Genomic DNA, 18,879 nt, shown 5'->3' on the forward strand with positions numbered 1-18,879 from the left:
AATGCCTAGTTTGAAAAAGAAAAATGGAATCTGGCATCCACCCTTTAGAAGATTGTGACCTCTAACACAGAATATCTTTGACATTTTGGCTCTATTGATCTTTTAATCACAACAGGTCTTAATATACCTATTCTTAATTTATTTTGGTGCAATCTATCATAATTTTTTTAAAACAGTATTATTTGACATTCTGAAGTTATGCTGTTTCATAGCTAGGAGATAATATTTCTAGCTTCTGTGTTCTTATGATGTGGGATTCTCCTGTGCTATCAGCTAACTGAGCCATGGTGGGCATTATATGTTGCATTATAAGCATGGTTGTTCTGAAATCTCAGTCATTCTCCAGTATTGGTATCTGGGTAGAAGTCACAGATGCCTACTCTATTAAAAGTTAGCATTTTACTTTCTATATCATGGCTCCATTTTCCCCAGATGTATAAGTAAATGAAGCATAATCCATAGCTGTGCTTGAGGTTATCCCTTTTGTTTGTTTTTTTTCCCCTGTATAGTAAGCACACTGGTTTGTGAGTGTAGTATTCTCTAGTAGCTCTAGACAAGCACGAAGCTAGGAGTACCATGTATTGAGGGAAGTATTTCAAGCTCTTGACTAAATTATTTAGAGCAAGGAACACATTTTACTGTTGTTCAGTGCTGAAGAGTGGCTGGGAAATATTGTGAGTAAAGTAGCCTGGAAAAATACAGATCTTAGTGATTTGTGGTTCCTTCTAAGGTTCAGATGTGCAGGTGTTGTTTTTGTCAGATGAATGCTGCCTGATTTCTACTGCTATGTAATTTACCTGCATCAAGATTAAGAAACCACTTTTTAGTAAATAAGCTTGGAAACAAGATAAATGTATTTTGCTTTTGTGTAATATGTATTGAATATCTGTTTTTCTGATGAGCATTTAAAATGTTTCCTAGTACAATTGTGAGGAATGCATTATCTCTCATATAAAAGCAGTACAGCGCTGAAATAGTCCTCCTTAATTTTGGTCAGAATGAACAAAAGTGTCTGTGTTTATTCCTGCCTAATGCATCACAAATCTGCTGACATGCTAACCTTGGAGTCTTGGCTGGCGGTAATCAGGCCTGTGCACCGGCAGGAAAGATGTACCTAATGCACTCCATCAGTGCAGTTTGCATATGGAAGTTCTCACAGGGGAGCTGCCCTGTGCCAGCTGAGGGTTACCTGCCCACTGCAGTTATTGTATGTAATTATCGAACCAATCTGTTCAGCCCAGCAGGGTTTAGATGGTAATCATGAAGCAACACTTTGGAAAGGAAAGATGTAATGCACTCTCCCCTTCTCCCGTGAGCTGTGTGAAGTTGTAGCCACTTTTAAAGCTGTATTAGTAAAGCTCTAGTCTCATACAATTAAAAAATAAATAAAGAAAGAAAGAGGAAAGGTAAAAGTCCTCCAGTGTTCAATGCTTTTCATGTATGCCTGATGCAGGTCAGTTCATCTTTTGCAAAAATCATGACTTCAAAACAATAATTTTTCCATAACTACTTCAGGAATACTTTGCAATAGTAAGATTAATTGTAATGCACAGATAATAAGAGTTCTATCTATTTAGAAGTTTTAAGGTAATGTACCTTGAACAGAGTTCAGCTTTTCCAAATATCTCTCTTTGGAACAGCACCCATGGTTACATTTGAAAAAAAAGTACTGTCAGTGAATTTTAGCTGCTTTTAAGCTGTGCAAAGAAAGCCTTAAGAAGCAAGGATCCAGATAAACTTGAATTTAATGTGTTGTAATTCTTTATAGAAAAACCCAATTAATATGAACTTGAGATAATTTTTTTATGTGTTCTTTAAGTTTTCAGATTGCTCCTTTTGTAACATTTATTCAGTGTAAGTTAAAAACCCCAGGTTATGATAACAACATCTCATGTTTTCCTACATCAAAATTTCAACTACTGAAGTGATCTGCAGATTGAGGAACTGTTGTTTTAAAATATGTATGGCTTAGTACCAGTATTCTTGTGTTAATACAGGAATAAATTTTCTCTATGACTGGAGACATTTTATAATATATAAGAGAAAATAAGGGAATGCCTTGTGAAGATATTGTCTACTATACATGATCATTCCTGCTCTTGAGTTCAGCTGCTATTTTTTGTTATTTTTTTTTCCAGAAGAAAAGAAAGGCAGCAGCTGCCGCCAGTGAGAGCGCTGAGGTGGAAATAGAAGATGCAGGAAGTCCAAAAAAAAAGAGAGCTGCTACTTCTAGTAAGTCAAAAGATTATTCTGACAGTCACATGTAATGGTGTGGCAGGATACCTTGGCTAAAGTCCAGACTCCCACACAGTTACTCACTCCCCTCCTCAGTGGGACAGGAGGAGAAAATAGGATGAGAAAACCTATGAATTAAAACAAAGATGAGGAAATCTATTACTATTTAGTGTTTTAGGAAAACCAGACTCAACTTGGGGAAAATAAACATAATATATTGCAAATTTAAAATAAATTTTTATAGACATAAACATTAAAACAATGGCTTTCCTTCCCCTTCCTCCAAGCTCAACCTAATTACTTCACCCTGAACTCTACCACTCTTCTTCTTCAGTAAAGGGGTCCTGTAAGGGAAATGTGCTGTGGTCTCTGCTGCTCCTTCATCTTTACATTTTCCCCCTGCGTCAGTGTGGCCTCTCTCTTTTGAGTTGCAGTCTTTCAAGGAGAAACAAAAAAAAAAAAAAAAAAAAAAAACCAAAAAAAAAAACCCACAAAAAAAAAGGTGGTCCAGTTTTTTCAGGAAATACCCACTTTCTCTGGGTTGGGCTCTCACATGAATTCCAGGGGATATCTCCCCCATTCTGGGTCCTTCCTGAGCTACAGGGAATATGCTCTGGTGCAATGGAATAGCACTTCCACCTCTGACTTCAGTGTTCTGTCTACTGTTTCCCTCTCTTCTCCCTGCACTGCTACTCCCTTTCTAGCTGTCTAGTGATTTTTTTTTGTGCTTTCTTAAATCTTTCCACAGAGGTGCCACAAACAAATTTGGCCCAGCTTTGGCCTACAGTGGGTTTGTTCTGGAGCCAGCTGGAAAGGGCTGTGTCAGGCACAGGAGAGCAGCTGGCTTCTCCCCACAGAGGCTAGCCCTGAAGCTGACCTCAGCTTACCAAAACCCAGCCACATGGCCATAAAATACCCAATGGAAACTCTAGCAGTTCAAGTGCTTTTGGTCTTTTGCAATCTTTTTTTAGATTAACTTTATTTAATAAAGTTAAAATATTTCAACTTTCTATGTAAGAAAGGTCTATGCTCCAATTAAGTAGTGCCCAAAGCTGGTGGAATTGCTAGGTGATAAAAATTGGTTGGCTGAACCCTGTTAATTTGCCATTGTTCGTTCTCTGCTCATTCTCATTTTTGTCCTCCTGTCTTGTCCAGTTCACTGTTAGAACATGCTGACTCCTCAGGATTCCTCTTCACAGAGTGTTGAAGCCAAGGGCTAACAGCAGCAGCTTCAAGGAAAGGATTAGCTATAAGGATAGAAAATGCTGAAGCTATTATTTAAATATAATTTGGCATAGTTTCAGAACAGTATAGAATAAGTCATGGACAATAAAGTAGAATTATTGAAAATCCAATGTGAGAAATCTTCAGTAGATCTGTATAGGGTAAGCTGATGGTAAGTGTCCAGCCAAACTGCTTTATGGATCTGATTTTGTAATGCCTTTATGTAAATGTGAACTGAATTCAAGTAATAGCAAAGATGTTTTTCCTAAAGAATTTTTGATTTATAATTTTAAGTAAAATGCCAGATGTTGTCTGTGGTCAAATAGTCTAAAATTAATAAAGAAATAAGACTGAAGTCTACCCCAAACAAATTTTGTTGTTTAAAATGGTTTGATGAAGGAGTATTACAGTATGGGAAACTGTAACCTTTCAAAGACAGTGATAATACTGGTGAGTTCTGGATTTACCCTGGTGTACCTACTCAAACTATACAGCACAAAGTACAAGGAAGAAAGCTAATGTTAGTCCTGGAGGTGACTCTGCTTTGGTCATTTTCAGCTGTTCATATTAAAGAATTTTAATTAAGACCACTCATCATTTCTCTTTTTTGAATGCCTATTTACTTATCAACTTCAATTTATTATCAATTCTCTAGTCTGTCAGTAGCTGAAAAAGTGTTAATTGGATTATGCTTTCTTTCAAAGCAATAAAATTATTTTCTATGATGCTAACACAGTTTTAGCATATTGGACATAATTTAAGACTTTTAAACAAAATACTACCAACAGTTGACTGTTTTCTGGTTGTGATTTGATACACATGTGCAGAACATACTTTCTTGTCTTGTAATATATTATACTACTTTTTTCTTGGGATTGTAGATTGAAATTCTTGTAGAAGGAGATGGAAAAGAACTTGAAGAATTGCAATCAGAGTGGTAACATCAGCTTTTTGTAAACAAGGAGTTTTTTTCAGACTAAGTATTTAGGAGACTGTATAGATTTTCAACATAAGCTTAAAAGAGAAGAACTTCCTCTTGCCTAGTTCAATAGAGCTATAGATGAAATGGCTCTAATTTCACCTTTTTACACTACTCAATTTAATGAATACCAAGTAGAGGGAGTATATAAAATGCTTTCAGGTGAAATGTGATACATGTACTTACTCATTTTGTTCTCTCCAAATTTGGAATTAAAAACTTTACAAAACTATTACATGATTCATAAATCTATGTTGAAGGAAAGGGCAACTGTTTCATAATCTTTTCTGATGCTGATGCTTTTGTAGTTTGAAAAGGGCTGATTATTACAAAAATACTTAAAACTGTGTCTTCAAATCTGTCTACTTCTGTGTTACCATGGACTTGTTTCTCCATTATATGATTTTTCCTGTAACTAAAAGAAAAATGAATCCTGAAGTTCACTAAAATGGATATTTTCCTGATACCTCTTAGTTGTACTATTTGAAGTTGAGTCATACAGGAATGCTTTAAAAGTTGTTGAAATTCTTTTTTATTGGTTTCTAAGGGGGCATAAATATATTGGAATGGTGATTGCTCTTCAGGTATTCAAGCATCTCATAAGTGTTTGAGCAGAAAGCAGTGGCAAGAAGAGCAGTGCAGCCTCTTGCTGTTCAGCTCATCAGCATTAACCACATCTGACTATGCAGTTTGTCTTGTCCAGTCCTAAAGATCCTGATTAGCTGTGTGGCATTTTGAGTACCCTAAGGTGCTCAGTGGCTATAGGAAATCTGCCAGTATTGAAATCTGCTGGGACTGGGGAGCCCTAAAGGACAGTCATCTGGAAGATCTTGCTTCTGCTGTCAGCTACCCTTGGTTGTTCTCAGTGCAAGAGTGGCTACATCAGATGAGGTCATTAAAGGCCTTCTCTTCCAATCCTGTCAGCCATCAGTGTTTCTAGAGCAGCCAAGTGACTATTTGGAAACAGAATTTCAGAAAGCTCTTGAGAAGCAAGCTGTGTTGGACTTTCAAAATAAGTTGCATGAAATTTGGTGAAATTCTTAAATTGTTTTTTGTTTATATTACCATGTTATCAGCTTTTTTCCCCCGGACATAGCAAACCCCTAGGCTTTCCTGAAAAGGGGAATTTTGCAAGGTATCCTTTTTAAAGTGGTATGGATGACGTTGAAGTATTATCTTAGCTAGTCTACCTCCTCCAGGAAAAATGCTGTCAGAAGAGATGATTTCTATTTAAATGTGAAGCTTTTCCCCCCTCTGTTGCAGCTCCATTTTCAGTGTTAGCTGCCTTACATGTACAGTAGTAAAATGTAGAGGCTTATAAATGATGATACTGTTAAAACAGAATACCAAGCTTTGGCATACACTGTACTATCCACCAACGCTCATGCAGGGGTGTAGTGCATAATACAATAGGACTAATATGCTTATTTTTGATCAGTTTGGTGAAGTAGGCATATAGTACAGGTATCCTCAGTGAAATTCTCATAAATGCTGGAAAAACAAGGGTTTCATAAGAATTTGTGAATAATCCTAGGATCAAAGCTACATTGAAAATAAAACAACTACCCTGGCAGGTATTTTTAAATCTCAGGGTTGATAAAGATTGGATTAGGGCAATACAGAATTTTTTTTTAATAGCCTTTTTTCTATTCTGAATTTTTTGAGACAGGGTTTATTAATTTATAATTTATTTATTTTTTTGGGGTTTATTAATTGGAACATAGAAAAAAACCCACTGAAATAGATATAATAATGAAAGTACTGTATTTTTAAATACATTTTTAAAACAGTCAATACTGCTAAGGGTAGGAATTCTGCTGGTCTATATTGCTGGATAGCATCTAACATGTTAAGGCCTTAACGAGGGTCTTTGGTTACTCTTGCAATATAAAGAATTATGTGAACAGCTCCAGTATGAAAATATACTGATGGATTGGTTAGAAGAACATTCCAAAAATGGTGGGTTTATATTATTTCTCAGTTAATAGGTACTTAGCTTTATGTTTACTTACCTTGCGTGGCTTTGCTTAAATCAGTATCTGGGTTATTGTCTTAAATATTTATTTTCTTTATTCAAGTAAGATTTTTTACTTAATGACCACTTCAGTGCATTTTTGCATTTAGAGAATTATTGGCCTTGTCACCAAGCTTTAGGGCAAAGCAAATCATAGTTTTTTGAGCTTCTTTATGGTGCAATTTGTTACTTGTCTGTCTTCTTTGTACCAATGCCTACATTACAGGTAGATTTTTTTTTTAAATCTTGTATCCTAAAATTCTTATTTTCTATGAAACTTGTGCTGCACAGTAGTTCTAATTGTGAAATATGTCTCTTCCTTCTTGTGGAGGATTTGGTATTGGCTAATATCTCTTACAGACTCCAGGAGGAAGTATGTATAAGTTTTAAGGCTGTGTATCCATCTCTGTGCATAGTGACTGAAGAATTTGTCCCTTTATGTGCCCTTCTTAGCCTTCCCATCTCAGGAATGTTGCAAGTTAAATGTTCTAGTACAGTAGTTACGTGGTCTGATTTTAGAAGTTAAAGCATGTGCTGCAGTGTTGCATCTTGAAATTACCAGAAAGATCTCAGTTTGAATTTAAAAAATTCTGTTTTCAGTTGCCTGAAATATAGACAAACTCACTTCTATATTTTGCATTAAGTATATTCAAACACAGTAAGAAATTATCTGTCTTTATGGCCTGCCCTGGGATTGAAGATCTTCAAAATCTATTTAAGTTAGAATAGTGTGGTAGGTGGTGCTTCCAATTTTAAAAGATTTTTAAATATTGTGGATAGGAAAGGTAAAATAGATTTGGTTTACATTTAATTTATTTTTGTGGTTCTTCATGAACAGTAGGGTTTTTCTGACAATTTGCAAGTGAGAAAAATTCAGTGAGAATTACTTTAAACACGTACCACTAATCATAATAAAGAGAAAAAATTAGTGTCCAACATGTAAAAGTGTTACTGTGTACTTCTGTGTGTGCTTGGAACACAGTTCTTTATTTAATCTTCCTTTATATTTTAGGCTTATTTCTGTAAAATATCTTCAGATCATTTCTAGCACTTAAACACATTTAAAATATAAGTAATTTAGGTTCCCTATTTACATTTCATGGGACTTTCTTTTGCTTCCTGCTAATAAAAAGTATTAAATTAAAACAAAACACCTTCTAATGAAAATTTCCATATGTAAGGTTTTCTATAGTGACTTTACATGTAGAACTATGTAATCTAAGAAAAAAAAAGTTATGTTTACTTTTTTGGTTGTTCTTCTGTGATCTGAAGATGAATTGCAGTATGTTGAACAAATATTGCAATTCAAACTCAGATATACAATTTGCAAGTGAAATTTTTCCACAGGAAAAAAAAAATTGCATTGCAGTGACTCAGATTTTTACAGGGAGCTAACCTTTTGCAAGATTGCAAGTAATTTTTTGAATTAAACTGCCTTTTTCCTGCAAATTGCTGTGTGGCAAAAAGGAAGGTTAATTTCAGACACATGCTGCATGGGATGAGTGATTTCTCTTTATGTGTAATTGTGTTTTGAAATATCTTCAGTGAAGCAATTTTGCAAATAGAAATAAACTAGTTTCAGTTTCATCTGGAACAATTTTATATTAAAATTTTCAAAAGAACACTTGAACATTTGATGTTATCTGTAAGAAATACACAGGCATAAAGTAATAAATAATTTATTATGTTCTGATGTTTTTCCTTATGAGAATATGAAAAATACTTGCTTTATATTTTGCAGGAAAGGGAGTACTTGGCAGAACAGAGAAGCTAAAGCTAAGCCCCATCTCATAACTTCACTGACTTTTCTCTCTTATCCCCACTCCACAGTCATATATTTACTAGAATTCAAGTCCATATTTGCATTCTTCTGGTCTCTCAATTTTTTTTCCTGAGTTGTATTTCTGAATTCATGTAGAAAAAGCTGCTGTGAAAACAGCAAAAGGCAACTAACCACAACTACTACTTGTTGTCTTTGCAATTTCTTCAGCAGCTTTAGAGTACTGAAAAATGCTTGTCTGAGAAGTGTTATTCACCAGAATTTTTGACTTATGCAGGGGTTCCCTGGCTGAACTGGGAAAGAGCTTGTAGGACGACTTTTCCTTAAAATAAGGAAGAGTCTTCTTTTAAGAAGACTTCATATTCATACAATTTTCTTAAAAGAAGATTTAGTCTTTTATCTTCTTTAAAAGAAAAATATATCTTCATATTGACCATATTGAAACTTCCCAAAGTGATTGGAGAATGTTGGTGTTTAACTCATTAAATGCTGCAGCCTGTCCTAAGTTCCCATTTGATGTTTGCAGCTGGTTGCTGAATGTAGTCTTCAGCTTCCAGCACTGTTTTCTTATTCTTTCCATATGTAAATAGCAAATGTATGGGTTCCACTTTCTTGTTTTCTTTTTCAATCTGATGATTGTAGAACCCTTTTAAAGGGCAGTTGAAGGAAAAAGGTCTCCTAGAGAGCCATTGAGCAAAATGACTTGGTTATTTGATACCAACAAAGACAGCTGAAATATACCTGAAGCACTTTTTGCAAGAGAAAAGGGATACTGTAATCAGGCAGAATTTTGAAGAACTGACAGTTCTAAGTTTAGCTGCTTTGGAAACCTCAAGTATGTATTTATTACTTAAATTAGTAACAAAATTATATTGGGAATAATTCATTGCATTGAGACCGGATGTAGTGGTGTATGTAAGATGGTAGATTAAGGACAGTCTCATTCCTACCTTATCACTTCTCAGGTTAACTGTGGCAATTTCACACATTTATGTGTGGAATAATTCAATAGAGGCATGTAGTTGTCTGTATTAAAGCAATGTCAGTCCTAACACTTTCCTGCTGTGGCACACGGGGTGCCTACACAGAAATGATGATTAAGCTTCATCCATGTGGATACCAGTTGAGAACGTCTCTTTCCACCACATCATCCACTACTCCAGATTTACTGACCTGGGTTTCTTAAAGAGGTAAACACAGAGCAAAATGTGTTTGTAAGATTGTGCACATTCTGCACAGACTTTATGTTTGGGGGTTTTTTTGAGAAAGGAAACCTGGTAGTGTCTGATCAATGTACTCCACCACTTCTTTTGATGTTAGGTGTTTTAATCAATGATGATGACCACAAATTTGGTTTAAGAGCTACAATTGCTGGAACTCTTCAGCCCATTAGCTGAAGACTGGCATTAGTCTTTTTCAGGTGTAGGTCCAGCATATGGAAGTGATGCAGTTGGCTCACTTCTAGCATGTCTGGTGTTAGATATTTTTCACTTAGCTGATGTTTGCTGACAGTCTAAAATCTCTATGTGTTTATGTTTATGTGTAATATCTGTTTTCAGATATTCTAATCTGTGATGTAACTTAAAAGGTCACCTAAAGCCTACCTAATTTTATTTGCTCATTTGCTCATTTTCATGTTTCCAAATCTCTCTGTCCTTCTTTTCATCAGAGAAGACAATTTTAACAGGAAAGTTGTGACTCTGTGTTTACCAAAGGAACTTCTGTAATTTTATAGAAACTTTTTTGACTTGAGCACAATTCTATTTCTTAGTCATAAGGCTTGTGTGTTTCTAAAACAGTGTACATAGAATTGGAAGACAAGAAGGGACATCATCTGTGAGATCTGCTCTGTACACTAGTATAATCAATTTATGTTGGTGTTAATCTTGATACATGCTAATATTTTATCTTAAAACCTGTATGATTATTCTAATACTTCCCTGGTCATCCTCACTTGTTATACTTAACTATCATTACTATTACAAAAGATTTAATAAAGGGGAGTATGTCATTTATTGCTTTATTAATATTATTTATTTTATTTATTTATTAATTCATTTAATATGAATTTCTCTTAAGTTTAGTAGCTGCTGTGGATATGAAAATCATACTCCTTTTATGCAGCAACATTTTGCACATCATATGTCTCCCATTTTTTGGTTTTTTTAGCTCTTCAGAGAAACGAATTAAATTCAGTGTTTTCTTGTTGCTTTTGCTGGAAACCACTTATTCTCCCCATTTTTCTCAGACCATTTTTGGTAGGATGGAGCCCAGAACTATACACATTACTGCTGGGCTTCTTTTGTAAAGCTTTGTTTTGCATTGTTCTCTGCCTCCTTGATTCACCCAAGTTTACTCATTGAGTGTGAACGATCAGTGACTCCCACTGCTCAAAGGCTGTTGTCTTAAGCAAGCAGCTTCTTTCTTAAGGACTTTCATGAAATTCAGTTTTGTTTTTCTTTACCTGTACACTTGACATGGATTGTGGAATTATATATCGTTTTACGAGCATGAATTGAAGTAGTTAGGCATACTGTCTTCAAGGAGGAATTTAGAATTAAGAAGAAACAAACCCCTAAAATTAGCATGACTGGGAGATGAAAAATATTTCATTTTTACTGTATATGCAAAGAGGTAGAAATTTTTATTGTGTGTAATATTTTTTTTGTCAAAGTGACTGCAGTTGAATGTGATTCATGGAAACGAGCAGTGGTGTTTTGTTTTCCCTGGTAGTAGCTAGGCAAGAATCAAAGTGCAGGGAGGTTTTTATTATTGCTTTTAGGTATGGTCTCTTTTGAACAACCTGCCTGCCAGGTTTACTAGGAATGTTATTTAGATGGGATTACTCCTTACCTTTGTTAAAAAAATATTGTCAAGTGATAGCTTGAATCTGTAGGCACAGTTGCACTGATAGCTGAGCTAATTTAACAGCTGACATTGCCAAATAGAGATAATTTCTTTTTCACCTCTGTATTCCACCTCCCCTTGTATAAACTGCAAGAATGCTCCAAGATGCCACATTTCACTAAACTGTGAGAATACCAGGCCAAAATTTCATTGCTAAGTGTCCTAGTTTAAGCTGGGATAGAGTTAATTTTCTTCCTAGTAGTTGGTGTTGTTGTATTTTGGATTCAGTATGAAAATAATGTAGATACCACAGATGTTTTGGCTGTTGCTGAGCAGTGCTTATCCTAAGTCAAGGACTTTCCAGTTTCCTGTGCTCTGCCCATGAGGAGCTTTACAAGAAGCCAGGAGGGAGCATGGCCAGGACAGCTGATCCAAACTGGCCAAAGGGATATTCCATACCATGGAATGTCATACTCTGTATATGAAATGTGGGGGTTGGCTGGAAGGGGCCAGTTACTGCTAGGGGGCAGGCTGGACATCTGTGAATAACGAGCTCTTGTATTGTGCATCACTTTTGGATTTTTTTGCATTTCTATTTAACCTGTGAGGTTTTTTTTCCTTTTTCAATTCTCCTCTCCTTCCCAGCAGGAGAGGAGGGAGAGTGAATGAATGAACTCTGCACAGTAGTTACTCATGCAGGTAGTCACTGTCTAGGGTTAAACTGTGATCCCAGAGCTAGATGAGCTTAAAACAAGGTCCAAAAATGGCTTAATTCTGGAAAGCATTGTAAAAATTAAAGTTGGCACATGGGGAGGAAGGAGGGACTGTAGATTTTGTTGAGGATCTAATTCTTTTGGTGAAGATGAGCTAAAAAAATGGCTCAACTGCATGTGGTGATACTCTCGGAGAGGTTGAGCTGTACAACATGTTTGTTAGGAGAAGATCAGTGCCCAGAAGTACTTGTAGATTCTCCACAATCCATGGCATATTTCCCATCCCCACTTAAAGCTCAATTAAGTATTTGAGTTGAGCTATCCTTTTAAAAACCAAAAGTATTTTCCTGTGTTCTGTTTTTGTTATTTTATTTAACACTAAGTCTGTCTTTTTGTGTTGTTTGAATTGCAGATGCAGTTACTACCAGAACCCAGAAGACGACATCTCCAAAACCCAAAAAGAGCACAGCAACCAGAAAGAGAGTCCAGAAGTAAATAATATATGGAGCAACAAATTAAGTTGCTCTGTGGCTCATTTCTGTGTTGTTTTTTGGGTTTTATTTTGTTTTGGTTTGGTTTTTTTAGTTTTTTTTTCATAGCACTGGAATATTTTTCCTTTTTAAATGATGAATCCTGTAAAAACATGGACTTCTGTTTGTACCTGTTTTTGAAGAATAAATGTTTTATTAAAATATTTGCATAATTTATGTGTACTTAAATACTAATGCAAAATTTGCCAACTTTAGAAGTGGGGATGCATTTCTATTCTTTATATACATGAATTTATGTCTTACAGGCAAACTAAAAGAGTGCTTTTTTCTGCTTTTTAATGTAGAGATAAAGCCCTATTTAATAGTTTCATTATGGATGCTGTATAAGAAACAGCAATGTTGCATCTGATTTCTTACAGTTTTGAGTAAAGTCATATTGGTAGTCACCTAACTGCGCACTGAGATGAATTCTGAAAAAGCAGAAATAGCTTTTAAATACATTTCAGGTTTCTGAATTAAAAACAGAACATAAGGCAAAAAATCATGTCCTTCTAGTTTGGATAAAATGCATTTAAACAATTCTTTGGGAGACAGGTGCAGAATTTTAGCCATTTTTTTGCATAGTATTTGTGTTTGTATCACTTTTCCAATTATTCGCAGTTTCTTTGGAAAGAAAGAGTTCAAAATTTCAGACAAAGGGCCCAGGGCAGAGAAAACCCAATGCCTATTCTCAACCACACCCTCAGGTTTTCTTTTTATATTAGTGAAAAGACTAGAATATAATTGTGAGTAACTTTGTGTAGGATCTAGTTCCAATGAAATATTGTTTCATGTCTGCTTCTCATAGCAATAATGGTTTACCTTTTGAATACTTGAGGAGCATGTAATCTTCCAAATCCTTTTGTAAAAGTACTTCCTTGGTTAGCTTTGAGTCCCTTCTTCAGAGTTGTAAATTAAAGAATAATGTTGAATTCCAGTGTGAAACATTGCTACTTTTCATATATCTACTGCAACATACACGTAATAAGGCATGAACATCATTCTTATCAGGGCAACTGAAAGTTTGGCAAAACAAAAGGAATCCATGAGCCAGTGAGTGTGTATTCGTGTGGATGTCCAGCTTGCTCAATTGTATAATGCCTGAGTAGCAACTCATGTAAACAAATATGTTGTAGCATGAAATGTTGAATGAATGAATGAATGATGTTATGTTTTGTAACAAGGGAATCCGTTGTTTTGAAATAAAACTGGAATACCATATTTAAGAGGTGCTTTCTCATTTCTGTTGACTGTTAGGCTCGTTTTCCTGGGTATTAGCAAAGTGTGGCTAACAACTTTAAGCGTAGCATTCTCTTCATTTCAGATGTAAAAATAGGATTGCTAAAGCCTGTCTCATGTTTAAAACTCCTCAGATCAAACTATCATTTTAATGACTTCATTTAATCATTTTGTTCAGAAAGTATATTACACTGTTCTGAATAGCTATTGTTAGGAAGGCATACTGTATTCTCTTCCCTGTCACATACTCAAAGTTAATGTCATTCTTTTGTACTTCAGTTGTTTGACATTTTATTTTTTTTTAGTAACTTATTTCCCAGTAAACTTCCTTTGATTACTTTTCAAGTTTTCAAGCACTGTGTTTTCTTTGACACCACCAAAGCCAAATGGAAAAGCACTTATTTCCATATATTTGAAAATAATGTCTTGAGGTGCGAATTTCATAAGCCACCCCTCCCTCCTCCCACCCCAAAAATGTCCTGGAAAAAAAGATGTCCTGGCAAGCGTTCTGTCAAGGAAGAGGGTGCTTTTTATTCAAGGTGAGTGTTCCAGGGCATGTCTGTGCTCACAAGGCACTGCGAACGCCAGGCTCCAGCTCTGTACTCAGAGGAGCGCAGGGGAGGGCGGCGATCGCTCCCGCAGCGCTGCCGTATGGATCGCATACCGTGCGTGCTTGCACACACGTGCTCTCTCTGCTTTGCAGAGCACTGATGGGGAAATGCAGCACTTCAGAGAGGCAGAGGGTGCAGTCGGATTTTGTTGACATCCCCATTTGAAAGTAAAGTCCCTAACACAAAAGAAGCAAGCTGCCTTTAGACTGCATTTACTGCTCTTGATGACTCCAGTTGTGTGTAAATATTAGAAAACAGCAGGGTCCTGCATTCCAAGAATCACTTGAGCAGTGCCATGAAGACAAGTGTCCTTACTAGTATTGTAGTCATACTCCCAAGCTCTCCCGCTGTTTCTAATCTGTGCGTGCAGCCGTGAAAAAACTGGACTGACATTTACAGGCACAGCAGGGAGACACTTGAGCAGGGAATGTTAAAGACTCCGCTACCTATGTTTCAAAGTGGCCACCATACATGATAAATCTTCACAGGAGAACTAGTCAGCACTTCAGCTGATGGTGTAATGAGGATATTGATAATGAAGCGCAGAATGCTTTTAGTGCTTGAACATTTTGTAGACAGATTGTTTATATTTTCCCCTAATCTAAAATATCTGGAGGGACAGTCAAATTCGGGATGGTTATAAAATATTTTTAGATGGTCCTGGTTTAATAATTTTTACAGAATTATTTTCCAATAAGTTAATATAAAATAATAATTCCCAATATTTGCTGCAGCTAGCATTAAGAGGGGGGTCAGTTGCTTTCCTGAGTAGTTTGACAGACTTTTCTCACTGTTTTGTCCCAGTGAGCTGCCAGATTTTGGATGCCATAATACCAGTAATGCAATTAGGTTTTCTGCACGTTGTCTGGTTGACTTCTCAGTTAAGAGTTTCTTTCCCTTTGGGAATAAGACTAGACAGACTGTCATTTGCTATTACTAATTCTGCTAAGCATTATCACTGGAGCTTTTTTGTAATTAGCTATCTTAGTTGGCTCTTAAATTTTAATAGCCAATTGAAGCTACATTTTAGCCAAGTTCCATATCTAAATTGCATTCAGTCCATTAACAAAGTTGGTTAAAAGGCTATTAAAACAAAAGCCAATATATGGTGGTTAGCACTTACATCTTTGCAGCAGTAGCAGTACCAGCCTCCAATGAATATTCTCAAGAAATGGCACTTCCTTCTAGAAAGGAAGTATAAAAAGAATGACCAAAGTTTGTTTTGGAAACAAAGGCTGAATATGCAGAATACTTGTAGAAAAAGTACATAAATTGAAATATGTATTTCTGGAAGAAAGTGGGAGAGATGGTTGGGGGGAAGATGTAGAAGGGGGCAATTAATGGTTCGCTCAGATTTGACAGGTTCTGGAAAAGCCAAATAAATGAAGTGATGTTTTTCTCCATTTCAGCTGATCAAAATTATTAGCAAAACCATCTGAAGCACCTTCTGGTGGAATTGTCATCTTGCTGAGTTTAGTTTGTAAAACATCCTGCCAGACATTAAAAAAACTGTAAGCATGCCAGCACATAGGCTCTGAGCACCACTTCTCTAATTGATAGACCCTATAATTTTCTTTTTTACTGAAGACCATGGCTGGATACCTCAGCCTCCCATGTAATTTAATATAGCATCAGTCTGAATTTTTTTATCACTAGTAGCATTTTTTAAAAATAGCTTTTTCTCCTCTTTGTTTTTCTTAAGGTGTAGACAGGGGATTAACTGCCTTTGGTTCATCCTGTGACTAATAATGCCTTTCTCAGATTTTCTGCTTAAAAAAAAAAAAAAATCTTTACTTTTGGGAAGACATCAGATATTAATGCTGTTATGGCTTTAATAGAGAGTCTACTAGTTGTTGATGAGCTGTTTCAAGGATAATTTGCAATGCCCTGTATAGGTGATGATAGGTGAGTATCAGTAGCTTCACTGTAGGAGGTGTAAGGCAGACTCCAGATTGTGTCTTAATAACCAGTATCTATCTGCTTTTACCAGCATATGTAGTGGGACATCTAAATGAGAGTTTCCATAGTGTACCAGTTCCATTGTAAAACAGAACACAGAACTGGTTCTTTTTGAACAAGAGTCAGATCCCATTGCCTATAGTGGCACTGCAACATCAAACTGACTGGAAAAGCCCTGTGGGAGTAAATACCAATTCCTTTACTTCCCATGTTCTTTTGGGGATGCTGGGCTCTTTGCAGTGCTGAGGTACTCAAAGGGAGGAGGAATATGTTCTTTATGAGAAGTGATTTTCATGATGTCCTTTCTCAATGGCAGAGAGAAAGCAGATGTGGTGGGATCAACTATTTTGAAAAGTTCTAGAGTCCTAGTTGGGATCTCAGCTTTATGCAACTGCATGTTGACTCATAGGCATTTCACTGATATGATCAAGTTGAAGATTTAGAAAATTGATTCCGTGAATTTGATGCTTCATTTAAGTTCTTTATCTCTGTGAATGGTACCACTATAGCACCAGTTTGGGGTTTAGAAAAGTGCAACAGCTCTTACTGGCTGCTACAATTCAACTACTTTCTCTACATGGATGTGCCATGTGTTTAAATATGAAATCACAAACAGTATTGCACTTGTACTCCTTTGTGGAGTCTGTATTTCATCTTATGCTACCAAAACCTGTCATCTTCCAGACTGGTGCATATCCTACCCATGTAGTCTTCTGTGTCAGATTTTAATGCCCTTGCCTTTAGTTCTGCATACAAATATCTGAAACTCAAATGGCTTTCAAATTTCACAGTTTCCCAAGCTGCTATAAGAAGCTTTTTCTTCCCCATGGAGAATGCTGCAACAATTCAAAATTGAGGTTTTGCATTTTCTCAGGAGTATCCTAAAGAGTAAAAGAGTTGTGGTGGGACTGTCATTTGATAAGAGAACTATTGGCTTCCATATTTCTACCCCTTGTCTTGCAAGGTCAGCTTTCCAACCCTGCAGACCTTCACTGCTGTGATGGGCTTTCGTAAGTCTACTCAAAAGAAAAGTGATGAGAGCACAGTGAGACAGCTGTGAAGTATGGTAGAAGTGAAAAGAAAATATACATTTTTATGAACTTTCCTGAACTAATTCCTTTAGCCAGACCACTCAAGACAGGAAGAAGCTGGCACAGTGGGGATCTGCATCTGCAGCTTCTGAGAGCAGAAAAATTCTTCCTTGGCAAATGGAGCTAGAAACCCAGAAAATTAAGGATTAATATGTTCATTATACAGAAGCAGTGAGAACACAATAACATGAAATACAACCAAGGAGGATGCATTTAAAAGACAAAAGAGCCCTGGAAGGGATGGTACTTAGCTTTGTTCAGAATGCAAACTCTAACATGCAGTTCTGGGAATTGGTGAATTGCACAGCTTAATGTTAAAAGAAATTACTTCATACCACAAGAAATACATGATCTGTGCCTTGAAAACCTGAAGGTACTTTCCTTTCTCTGTCTGCCAGGAGAGGAGTGGAACACTGGATCTACTTGAAAGTAAGTAACCCTCCAGCTACTTTTGCCTATCTGCTGCTAAACCTGAACAAAAATAGTGTAAGTAATAAATTGAATTCCTTTCTGAAAAGAGACATATGTATAAAAAAATAATAATGCCTTTGTTCTTATATTCTCACTAATCTCTCATTGTGGAGCTGTTTCCTTTGGATTGGTGAGGGTGGATCTGCAATTGCAAATATGCAGTCCTTGACTCACTTCTAACAATACTTGGTGATAGCCACAGCAAAAAATATACAACAAAGAGCCCCACGTTTAGAAGACAATGTAGTGCTGAAAATATCCGGGTGTGGTGCAACAACTAGTTTCCTCTGTCACTGAGAGAGCTTATCATTGGTAATTTGTAAGATTTGGGCTTTTTTAATTGGTGCAGTCAAATGGGAAAGGAGGCAGAATTTAAAAATTAATCTCTTATCCAGACCAGGTATCACCTGATAAATCTCTTTGGAGACTGACAACAGTTTTTGCCTTTATTATTCTCATATGTGAAATGGTTTATGTGAGGCAGTGAGTTGTGTTGCTGATTGCTTGTTTCCTGTCCTCATGGCAAGGCCCTCCTAAAAACAATTTTGAAATTTGTCATCCATTTCTAGTGAAAGCTCTGCCCAAGATTGTCTCTAAATCTGACCAGAATACTTTTCTTTCAGTGCATGAAAACTATTCTGCTTTGGGGGTGAATTACAGTGGTTTATGTTGAAAGCCTTACCTTTCAGAGGTAGTAGCACCCAAAATGTTATTTAAAGGGCTGCAGGTAACCACTATCTCTGAAAATCAAGTTTATGTTTCTTTAAAAGTCTATCCTTGGCCTGCTAGGAATATAATGATATTTTTAGCTGTCAATCATACTGCCGAATTATCTTCAAAGATTAGGGGTAGGAGCAAAATTTCAAGAGAGACCCTTACAAGGAATGAGTAATTCAGAAGTGAAATTGCATGCTGCAAACCAGTAACTCGAGCTGAACCACACAACTTGTGCTTGAACTTGACATTCCTTGATTAACTGAGGGTACTGTGTCCAAGGTAATGAGGAACTGGAGGAGTGAGAAAAAGTGTATTTAAATGTGTATGTGTTTTTGCTGCATTCTTCACAGGTTTTTTTTTTGTTTCATAATATCTGTTGTAAGCTCTTTCAAGATATGGTTGTCTGCCTATCCCTCTGTGTGATACCTACTGTACTAGAATATGAGAAATTGAGTGCCTGTGATAAAAT

At 36.3% G+C, this 18,879-nt stretch overlaps 1 protein-coding gene across 3 annotated transcripts in view; it reads left to right on the plus strand.

Moving 5' to 3' along the window:
* Positions 1–13,543, plus strand: part of VRK1 (VRK serine/threonine kinase 1) — a 34,997-nt gene extending 21,454 nt beyond the window's left edge. The window contains exons 12-13 of one of the 3 annotated variants that reach the window (XM_079308610.1): positions 2,139–2,232; positions 12,205–13,543. In XM_079308610.1, the coding sequence (XP_079164736.1) occupies positions 2,139–2,232; positions 12,205–12,287 (177 nt within the window). In that variant the 3' untranslated portion in view covers positions 12,288–13,543. Of the gene's footprint in view, positions 1–2,138; positions 2,233–3,390; positions 4,866–12,204 lie in introns of those variants that run through there. The other 2 variants (XM_079308609.1, XM_079308611.1) reach the window with 2 other exon arrangements.
* The last annotated feature ends 5,336 nt before the right edge of the window (positions 13,544–18,879 follow it).

The sequence above is a fragment of the Erithacus rubecula genome (genome assembly GCF_903797595.1).
Source record: "Erithacus rubecula genome assembly, chromosome: 6".
NCBI lineage: Eukaryota > Metazoa > Chordata > Aves > Passeriformes > Muscicapidae > Erithacus > Erithacus rubecula.